At 35.1% G+C, this 10,980-nt stretch overlaps 1 protein-coding gene and 1 long non-coding RNA gene across 2 annotated transcripts in view; one reads left to right on the top strand and one right to left on the bottom strand.

Moving 5' to 3' along the window:
* Window positions 1-783: 783 nt before the first annotated feature.
* tmem131l (transmembrane 131 like) overlaps window positions 784-10,980 on the bottom strand; it is a 70,097-nt gene continuing 59,900 nt past the window's right edge. The window contains exons 23-35 of the mRNA XM_016559881.1: window positions 9,448-9,633; window positions 9,206-9,352; window positions 8,122-8,662; window positions 7,849-7,979; window positions 7,782-7,798; window positions 7,369-7,485; window positions 5,562-5,738; window positions 5,360-5,438; window positions 3,477-3,586; window positions 3,265-3,394; window positions 3,081-3,157; window positions 2,845-2,981; window positions 784-1,263 (exon numbers count right to left, since the gene is read on the bottom strand). Coding sequence (XP_016415367.1) covers window positions 958-1,263; window positions 2,845-2,981; window positions 3,081-3,157; window positions 3,265-3,394; window positions 3,477-3,586; window positions 5,360-5,438; window positions 5,562-5,738; window positions 7,369-7,485; window positions 7,782-7,798; window positions 7,849-7,979; window positions 8,122-8,662; window positions 9,206-9,352; window positions 9,448-9,633 — 2,155 coding nt within the window. The 3' untranslated portion in view covers window positions 784-957. The remainder of the gene's footprint in view (window positions 1,264-2,844; window positions 2,982-3,080; window positions 3,158-3,264; window positions 3,395-3,476; window positions 3,587-5,359; window positions 5,439-5,561; window positions 5,739-7,368; window positions 7,486-7,781; window positions 7,799-7,848; window positions 7,980-8,121; window positions 8,663-9,205; window positions 9,353-9,447; window positions 9,634-10,980) is intronic.
* The window catches only part of LOC107745863 (uncharacterized), an 8,860-nt gene continuing 2,380 nt past the window's right edge, over window positions 4,501-10,980 (top strand). The window contains exons 1-2 of the long non-coding RNA XR_001640635.1: window positions 4,501-4,720; window positions 9,115-9,118. This is a non-coding gene — a long non-coding RNA (uncharacterized LOC107745863). The remainder of the gene's footprint in view (window positions 4,721-9,114; window positions 9,119-10,980) is intronic.

Raw genomic sequence — 10,980 nt, 5'->3', positions numbered from 1 at the left:
TTTTATGATTATGAAAGCAATCTAGAACCTCAGATGGAAACTTAACCCTTGGAGCACTAGAAATACAGTAAAATGGTCTACTGTTTTTACTGAGTGAACTGAGTCAGTTTGATAACACAGTTGACTATGAGCCTTAATTTCCAGTCAAGAACACCTTCTCCTGAGCCATTCATCAATTCACGATTCATTTCATGTCCATGTTTCGATTTGCTTAAAATTGCAAAAACTAATAGAAGGGACATGAAGGCAGGGTCCATTTTTATAGTGAATGGATCTAAAGTTTTAAAGAACGAAAAGAAAAAAAAAAACATTAAATTTAAAAAGTCAATATGATCTATTTTAAATTTATTTCTAACATGTAAATGGTTTAGAACATTTTTTGATTGTTTAAATTTAAAATATTCTGTTTTGCTCATGTTTTGTCAAGGATGCACACTCTTAAAAGTAAAGGTGCTTAAAAGGTTCTTCACAGCGAAGCCATAGAAGAACCATTTTTTGGTTCCACAAAGAACCATTCAGTCAAAGGTTCTTTAATGAACCATCTCTTACTTACCTTTTTATAATCTGAAGAACCTTATTTCGCCACAAAGAACCTTTTGTGAAACAAAGGTTCTTCAGATGTTAAAGGTTCTTTATGGAACCATTTCTATGGCATCATGAAGCATCTTTATTTTCAAGAGTGTATTTAATTTTTTTTCACTAGCATGTTATAGTATTTAAAACACTGACAAAGCAAACCTAAAGAAATTCACAACACAAAATCAAGTACAAAACTTTTTTTTTTTTTTAATTTTCAATGGTCAAACTTGCCAAACATCTAGAAAAATATACAACAAAATGCTGAACCTTACCACAACATCAAACATAAAAGAAAGAAGAATATTCACATTTTTCCCACTTTAGAGATAAAAGCACATTCTGTTTTTCCTTATTATTCAAAACAAAAGCACCGTTCGCTCACATATCCCCACAGTAGCCAGAATCGTTGGAGAGCTGAGAGTTGGAGCTCCGGTTTGAAGACGAGTTCCATATGTCCAAATTCATGTGTGGTCCAAAGGGATTGAAGCTGGAGTATTGTTTTCCCGGGCAGGCGCCGCCTGGTTCGCGGCTGAAGGGTGCGACGGGTGAGATGGGTGAGTGGGACGAGACCGGCACGGAACGCTCTAGGTGGAAGTGGCTCTGGTAAGGCTCGCTTTGAGGTGTCCAGATGGAGCCAAATAGACTGGACATGGGTGACAGACTTCTGGTTCCTGAAAAGTATGGCTGGGAAAAAAAAAAAAAAAATGATGAGGGAAAAATTCCTTTAATATTCCAAGCATCTACTTCTCAATGAAGACAAACTACACACATTTTATCAGGCTGGAAAATAAACACTGTGTAAACTGTGTTTCTAAGGAGCTCAGAATAATACTGTCCAAATAACTTTTAAACCAAGATGCCAGTGTAAACCGTTTTTCTGCATTTGCTTGCAATTTGTGGGTATTAATAGTTCAAGTATCTGCTACTCTTTATATTGCACACTTAATTGTAATGGGGTCTCATGTTAACATTTAAACTAGTACAACTCTTACAACTGCATTATAGTATCCTCAAAAACATCGATTTTGAGATACATATTGATTCTAAATATTAAAAACACTTCCGATACACTGTTGTCAGCTATGCTTTCTCCCTAAGTCTTCTCTCCAACAGTGAGGCCATAATGTGCATATTTTTATTAGATAAGTATATAAACCTTTGCGCTGTATGTTTTAGTCAAGTGTCAGTGTTATTCCACGAGCAGCTCATGACTCAGCGTTGTCAGGGTCTACAAGAGTGGCTCGGATCACAGTGAATGCAGCAAACTCCATCTCTGAATGTGCTGCGAGTTTAACATGCAGTTTCACATTCACATCATTTACAGCATTTTTTGTGGACAGAAGATTTCACTACATTTGTAGGAAGTGTTTTCTAGTTTTCCACCAAAATAAAAGCCAATTAAATAATAAATAATAAAATAAATTAAGTAATAAATATTGTAATTTTACCGCAGTGTAAAGTAAAATAATTACTATATTTAAATACATTACAGTGCAGTTGTAGTACAAAAATAACACTTTTTTGACTAAGAAATAACAATATATTAAAATTTGTATTTTATTTAGAAAGTCCATTTGTACGGTCTCTTTTTTGCACTTTTGGAAATATTTGCTGATCTGACTTTTCTTTTAAATTATTTAAAATATTGCTTTTTCTATAAAAGTTGACTCCGAGAAATGCACAAGAATTCCAATGTACCTGTACTACAATGTACTTGTGCAAATGGCAATACACTCTAAACTAGTAATAATAATATATTATATTACTGTTATTAGTATTAGTATTATTATTTAACCCCCTCTGAGCTATCATAATCTCTGTTATAGTTTCAGTTAACAAGAAAATATTTGCTTAGTTATTAAGTACATTAATTTAGATACTATTTAAATTGTATACCCTTAATTGTAGCATTTCTCTGTCATTGAAAACGGTATCAAAACAACAAAAATATTGTTTATTTGGCTACTGAGAGTTTTTTCTGATTTATGGAGTGATAGAGACATAACCAAAAAAACTTGTAATATGTAAAAGTTTAATTTGCATATTTAAAAATAACATTTCAGAAAAACTTGTAATACATAAAATGTCTGCAATTCCTAATGTAATCAATCAACTGGGGAAGTATGGTGATATCTATTACTTAAATTTCTTATTCTATTCACCTGGGGTGTCTTGCCTCAAATATCAATACTTTTCAAGGTAACACTGTTGCCTTCTGATTTTAAGAAAGTGCCTGACAAAAACAAACACTCATGTAAATCTCACCTTGCTGCCCACACAACTGCCAGTGTCCCATGTGGAGTTCATGTCATGGGTTCCATTCTCACCCCACACTGGCTGATGGCTGTGGGTCACGGTTTGGCTTTGATGGCATGAGAATGCATTTTGGTAATTGCCATTACCTTCACAGAAAAAAACAACAAAGAAAACGTTGACTCATCCTTTAGTTACTATGTAGTACAGTGATATATTTTAACTCCTCGTGACAGAAAACTCCTCACCTGTTGGCATGTAGCTGGTCTGGTCACTATAGGGATACTGACCGGCACATTGGCTGTTCACGTTGTTCCAAGGGAAGCTTCACAGTAATGACACATACGAATTTTAATCTGATTGTGTATGGACACATAATATGAAGTCAAAAACGAAATAGATAGTATATAATAAAAAGCCTATGAGACATACCTCTCATATCCTGATGAGGGACTCTGAGGGACGAACGGGAGGGATTCGGTCATGTTGTACCTGAATTCATTGGTCAGAGGAATTGAGGCCGGTGACCACGTCTCTTCAATCACATTAGAGCCGATTATGTCTGGTGAAACCAAAATAAAACACATGAGTGTGCATCTTAACCGTGATTCTCTTTTTAAGTGTAAAGTGTGAATGTCCCTCACCAATGTTTTTGTCCACACCTGCAGCTATATCAGCGAAGGTGTGAGAGATTGCAGGGGCGGGACAGACTTCTGGGCTTTGGCATGGTTCCCTGACATAAAGATTGTTCATGCTGTGGACAAATGCATTTATATATCATCGAACACTTTCAGGATTCTTAAGTCAAAACACAACAAACTTAAAGGATTAGTTCACTTCCAGAATAAAAATTTCTTGATCATTTACCCACCCTCATGTCATCCAAGATGTTTATGTCTTTCTTTCTTCAGTCGAAAAGAAATGAAGGTTTTTGAGGAAAACATTCCAGGATTTTTCAATGAGAGCCAATGGGTTGAAGGTCCAAATTTCAGTTTAAATGCAGCTTCAAAGGGCTCTACATGATCCCAGCCGAGGAATAACGGTCTTGTCTAGTTAAGAATCGTTATATACTTATTTATATACTTTTTAACCACAAACACTTGTCTTGCACTAGCTCGACTTCACAAATCACATAATCATGTTGGAAAGGTCACGTGTGACGTAGGCAGAAGTACCAACCCAGTGTTTACAAAGCAAAAATGCAAAGAAAGGCAAACTCCCTTTACAAAACAACGATGTTGGACAAGTTGGAGGAGAAAGAGATTTTTTTTTTGCCCTACTCTATCTTTTTGAACCGGAGTACAAAGACGAAGAACTTTTCAACGGCCACGTACACACTGCAAGTTTCAGGAGTGACAAACGCATTTAAATGTGGTAGTGAGTCCCGTAAATTATCGTTTCATGTGTGTACGAAACAGAAGTCACTCCTGCATTTGTAACCATAGCAACATTTTGGCATCTTGCAGGAGTGAATAAGAATTTATCCGTTTGGTATCTGCCATTTCTTGGCTAAAGACTCTTTTTGTCCGTCGATTTGAACTAAACTACCACTGATAGACGTGCTGTGTTTTGTTTATGCTCGTGAGGCTGCTTTACAAAGCGCTGTCTTGCAGTGTTGCCATGTCCTCATATTTACAAGCACTTTTAGGCATATTGTTTGGTCTTGGCTTATAAAGCTAGGCACTTTATGGAGTTAACAAAGTGGTCTGTTGCGGATATCAGATATATGATTTTTTGGTGTTATAAAACAAAGCATTTGGGTGTTTTAGGGTTTTTTGGTGCTTGTCCTTGTTTGTTGATTTTTTTTTTTTCTATGAAGATCTGGCAACACTGAAACTTTACCGCAGGGCTCGTGAACACAACTATCCCCGAGTCAAAATTGTGCTAAGTTAAGTCTTCTTTCACAGTTATTTTCTTGCATCTCACATACAGACGAAGACACATTTCTGATGCGCGTTTAAATGCGTCATTAACAACTAGTTGTTCGGTTCCGTACACACTGCGTAGAATTTCTGTAAATGCAGTTGTCAATACCTGTAATTTTCGGGAGTTAATGCGGTTGTCACTCCCGTATTTTAGTGAATTATGTGTGTACAGAATGCAATTAAGGAGTAAAAGGTCACCTGACAACTGAATTTAGCTGCAGTGTGTACGTGGCCAACGTGACTACGTAATGTTGTGAAGTCACGGACACGCAGACGAGCATTTGTGGTTAAAAAGTATATACATTTTTATTTTTAGAAAATGACCAATCGTTTCACTAGATAAGAGCCTTATTCCCCAGGTGGGATCATGTAGAGCCCTTTGAAGCTGCATTGAAACTAAAATTTGAACCTTCAACCGTTGGCTCCCATTGAAGTCCACTATATGGAGAAAAATCCTGGAATGGTTTCCTCAAAAACCTTAATTTCTTTACGACTGAAGAAAGAAAGACATGAACATCTCGGATGACAGGAGGGTAGCAAATTATCAGGAAATTTTTATTCTGGAAGTGAACTAATTCTTTAAGAAAATCTGGGAATTTTACCTTTGAGTTTTGTAGTTGTAGTTCATGTTCATGTAACATTCCCGATCTTTTGGATATGGGTTGTACTGGATGTTGTCTCCTAAAAAAAAAAAATTGGTTTAAAATACTATTTTATTGAACTTGTTCTGGAAACTGCAGTGGATAAAGTGTCCGTTTTCTTTTCAGCTCAATATAAAAGTGTAGCAAGCTCATGATCTCTTACTCCTGCAGGGATGTCTGTTTGGGTCCTTTTCTCCCTCTATGCTGCTGGCACTGCTCCAGCTGCCCCAGGACCCTCGGCTGGCTCTCACACTGCCCGATGAACTGCTTGAATCAGAGCCTGACTCCCACTGCAGACGTCGCTCTGGACATTTACGCCTCGGTCTGCTCAAACACGTGCCTGTGTTTGTGTAAAAGGAAACAGTTGAACAAAACTGATATACTGTAACTCTCCCTGTCAGTTGAGTATACAACCGGTCAAAGTTTGGAATAATCATGATTTTTTTTTCATGTTTTTGTAATTTTTTATTTGTAATGCAATTTACTTTTGTGATGGTAAAACTGAAGTTTCAGCAGCTATTACTCCGGTCACATGATCCGTCAGAAATCATTCTAATATGCTTATTTAGTGTTCAAGAAACACTTCTGATTATTATCAATGCTGAAAACAGTTGTGTTGTTTAATATTTTATTTTATTGAAACTGGGATACACTAGTTTGGGGTCATTGGGATTTATTGTAAAAAAACAAAAATACTTGTATTCAGCAAAGACACATTAAACTAATCAAAACTGATAGTAAAGACACTTAAAATGTTACAAAAGATCTCTAATTCACACTGATTTCTGATGGTTCATGTGACACTAAAGACTGAAGTGATGGCTGCTGAAAATTCAACTTTGCCATCACAGGAATAAATTACATTTTAAAATAGAACACAATAGACATTCAATTCATATGGCAGGCAAAAATAACATGAGTAAACGATTTAATCAAATCCTCATAATATTAACAATGATACAATATCTAAACATGTTTGTATATTGAATTTTAAATTGTATTTATATATCTTATTAATATCTGTTGTATTTAAGTATTTTGCCATATCTTCACAGGCTATTTCATGGCAGACACAGATTCAACATTCAATAAATACAAACAATACACCAAATTCTAACATTTAATAAAATTAAACTTACAATAAAATAAATTATGTATACTTAAAATGATTCTTTAATTGTACTTAAATATGTTTAACAGTAAGGGGAGTGCAAAAATATTGGCATTTAAGTAGTTCTTATAACATGTTGCCTCAAAGCTCTTTTATTTATTTTTTGGGCATTTTCGCATTTTGATATGACAATATAGCAGTTACGGAAAGCGAAGTTTTTATTTGTAATGCAATTTACTTTTGTGATGGTAAAACTGAAGTTTCAGCAGCTATTACTCCGGTCACATGATCCGTCAGAAATCATTCTAATATGCTTATTTAGTGTTCAAGAAACACTTCTGATTATTATCAATGCTGAAAACAGTTGTGTTGTTTAATATTTTATTTTATTGAAACTGGGATACACTAGTTTGGGGTCATTGGGATTTATTGTAAAAAAACAAAAATACTTGTATTCAGCAAAGACACATTAAACTAATCAAAACTGATAGTAAAGACACTTAAAATGTTACAAAAGATCTCTAATTCACACTGATTTCTGATGGTTCATGTGACACTAAAGACTGAAGTGATGGCTGCTGAAAATTCAACTTTGCCATCACAGGAATAAATTACATTTTAAAATAGAACACAATAGACATTCAATTCATATGGCAGGCAAAAATAACATGAGTAAACGATTTAATCAAATCCTCATGGATAGAAGATGTCCCTCCCCATCCAAATTAAATGGACTTTGAAATGTGTTATGTTGTCTTCAACAACTGCAGGTGACATTATGATGTTCAGGGACACTGCTATGATGACATGCACACATACAGTGGTGAGACACAGGAACAGCTGGAAATCACTTCCTCACCGCTGTGTTTGAGAGGGCTGTCTGGGTTGGCTCCTATTTTAGGTAGATCAGGTTTCATGTTGCGGGTTCCAGCAGCATTACGTAGAAATTGTCTCTCACTCTCTGTTACCATATGTATGATGTATTTTTTGCAATAATCATACATTTAAAATTCTCCTTATTCATATGCATAAATCTGACTTTTAAATTGTGATTTATATACTTTAGCTAATAACTGATTTAAAATAATAAAAATTGTATTAATCATGAGTTGTTCAAATAGTGTATTTATTAGTATATATACATAATAAGCTATGTTACAATAACAATGAAAGCAATCATAGTGTGGCCATGCTTTTTAGCGTAAATAAACTGCTTTTGAACTGAATCAAAATCCATTGAATCGTGAATCAAGTCAAATTGCTGTCAGTTAACACTCCTACTTGGAACTCTATATAACTAACATCTGAAGGTTTAAAGCTGAACTGTGCAGATACTTACCCAGGAATGAGCTCAGCTGCCTTTCTGCGACTTCTGCCTGTGTTTTTCTTTGCTTTGGTGTTGGTGGCTGACACTCCAAGTTCTGCATCTTTCTCTGGTCTCTTCTTCGGACTGCTGCCTCTTTCTGTCTTCTGAGTGAGGGGCACAAACAATTCATTTGTCTTAGAAAGAACCTCAACACTGAGAAGCTTCTGTTATAACATTCACAAAGAGGCAGATTTTAGCAGTGTAAAAAAAAAAGGTCATCCTCTTATGTTGTATTATGGCTCTTACCTCTTCATCTACATTATCCCTTTTTTCTGCATTATTTTTTCTTTTACACTCCTCAATTTCCATTGCTTCATCTACAGGCTGAGGGACTCTGCTTGCTGGGATGCTTTCTGGTAATCCAGGAAGTGTTTCCATAGGAAACATATCAGCTGGCAATGCCTTGTCCTCTCTGGATTCTCTAAAGTGCTCTTTCTTCTCAGCTGGGAGAAGGGTTTCATCTAATATGTCATTGTTATTGTTGTTGTTATTACAAACTTCTGGATCAAACTCAAAGGTGCGATCTCCATCTTCATCAGTGGGAGGACTGCAAAAGTCCAAGGAAGCAGGAACACTAGCAGCAGTTGCAGGGCTATTTTTATATCTACTGTATAGGAACGACACCTTAGTTTGCTTCTTTGGAGGCTGGGATGAACCTCCAGAAGTTTTCTTGGATGAGGACTGTGACCGAATTGTCCCATTGGCCACGGCTGGAGATCCTCTCCCTTTGCCTTTGTCAGAGGGATGGCTTGTGTCAGTGTAGTTCTTACAACTGCCTTTTCCTCTACTAAAGAAAAAAAAAAGAACAAGTAATTAAAAATGGATCTAACTCACATAGTTGTCTATAATATACAGCCAACTAGTATCAAGCAAAAATAAATAAATAATTGTAATATATTGCAATAGCAATTTTAACTGTGATATGATTCTTCAAAACATCACATTTCACTGCTGCTTAGATTTCCAGGTAAAAAAAAAAAAAAAATCACACAGAAAAACATTAACAAGCAATTTCTTAATAATAATAATAGGTATTATTATAAATTATAATTATAATAAACTAAATTATTTAATATATTAATTGAATATTAGATATTTATTTTATAGTATTATCAGTAGAAATAATAACAATTATATTTAATTAATTATTAATACACCTTTCAAATATGGTCCAATGAAGTAAACATGTCCAAAAAATTTAAAACAAAGCAAAAAAGCAATTCAACCTTAAAGGACCAGAGTAGTATATGGAGCAGCACTGTGAACCAAATTAATCTAAGACACTGAAAATATGTTTGTATGTGTGTGATTCCCAGTGATGCTATCTCACCTGACACCATTTGAGGAGATGTGGTTGACACTACTATTTTCACGAGGTACAGAGTTGTGATTGCTACGTGGACTTGGTGTGGAGAACTCGCTTAGAATGTGCTGAGCTTGATGGAAAGCCATCAGACACACACCAGCTAAAGAGGAACTGCAGAGAGAACGGGTTTTATATTATTGCATAGAATACATTTACACGCACAAGGTAACATTTTGTGGGTTTAAGAATGTATATGGACTGCTAACCAGGTGAAGACCAGTGTGATGACCCAGAAGGACTCCTCCCAGCTGGGTCCTGGTACCACCTGAGCACACAGGGGCAGCATGTGGTGAGGAAGAGTCACATTGAGGGTGAAGTGGAAAAGGGAGCCACGTTCTGTCACTAGGGTCAAGTCTCTGATTACCCACGAAGATGTGAAGTCTGGAGTAAATCTAGAGAGATACAGAGAGAACAGTTGAGATGAGGAGAAAATAAAAAGATAAAAAAGAGGGGGGAAAAAATTTTGTGGAATATGGTGTAATATAGGAATAGACCATGGAATTAATCATACAGCCCACCCAAAAATGAAAATTCTGTCAGTATTTACTCACCCTCAAGTTGTTCTTTATTTTGTGGAACATGAAAGATATTTTTAAGAAAGTTGGTAACCGAACAGTTTCCGTGCATACAGGTTTAGAACAACACAAGGGTGAGTAAATGATGACAGTGTTTTTATTTTGGGGTGGACTATCCTTTGTGCACTATCCTTTTTAAAATCATAAAAACACAGCAAGAAAAAAAAAAAAGAAAAAAAAAAAAGGCAAAGAGACGTCATAGCCAAACTGAACATTAAAACTTATTACATTCAATCATATAAACCAATAATAATATGTTGCTAAACACTTTCAATGACTTTAGAGACTAGAAATAGAAAAGGCAATAAGAATGGTAACTAGCATGAAAAAGGGAGCCTAAAATGGGGTTTTAGGGATATGACGTTGTCTGATCAGTCAGGCGTGCACTATCCTTTTTAAAATCAAAAAAACACAGCAAAAAAAAAAAAAAAGAAAAAAAAAAAAGGCAAAGAGACGTCATAGCCAAACTGAACATTAAAACTTATTACATTCAATCATATAAACCAATAATAATATGTTGCTAAACACTTTCAATGACTTTAGAGACTAGAAATAGAAAAGGCAATAAGAATGGTAACTAGCATGAAAAAGGGAGCCTAAAATGGGGTTCTAGGGATATGACGTTGTCTGATCAGTCAGGCAATTTGGGTCTAAATCATAAATTTACTATTTAATTCTTAAAATATACAAGTATATACAGGTGCATTTCACAAAATTAGAATATTGTGAAAAAGTGAAAAAAAAGTTTGTAACTCCTTTCAAAAAGTGAAACTTTCATATATTCTAGATCCATTACATGTAAAGTAAAACATTTCAAAAGTTTTTTTGTTTTAATTTTGAGGATTAGAGTTTACAGCTTAGTAAAGTCAAAAATCCATCATCTCAAAATTAGGGCTGTCGCGATTTGTCAATTTTATTCAACTATTCGATTTTTTAAAATCCTCGACTTAATTTTGCTCGCGTCGACTAACCGGCAAAAAAACGGAAGTGGCGCATTTCACAGACGAGAATGTATAAAACACACTATTAGTCTGTTTTCCAAGGCTGCATGATATATTAAACCCATTAAAAAAATTAAGCATAATTGTGAATTCACAAACACTACGATTTAATTAAATAATTATATGCAATGCAGTTCTAATACAGTATATGCGCTTTAATTAT

Source organism: Sinocyclocheilus rhinocerous, unplaced genomic scaffold (genome assembly GCF_001515625.1).
Source record: "Sinocyclocheilus rhinocerous isolate Xijiao unplaced genomic scaffold, SAMN03320098_v1.1 scaffold1129, whole genome shotgun sequence".
Taxonomy (NCBI): Eukaryota; Metazoa; Chordata; class Actinopteri; order Cypriniformes; family Cyprinidae; genus Sinocyclocheilus; species Sinocyclocheilus rhinocerous.
Note: the sequence above shows the minus strand (reverse complement) of the source record. Positions and strands in the feature narration are given on the sequence as shown.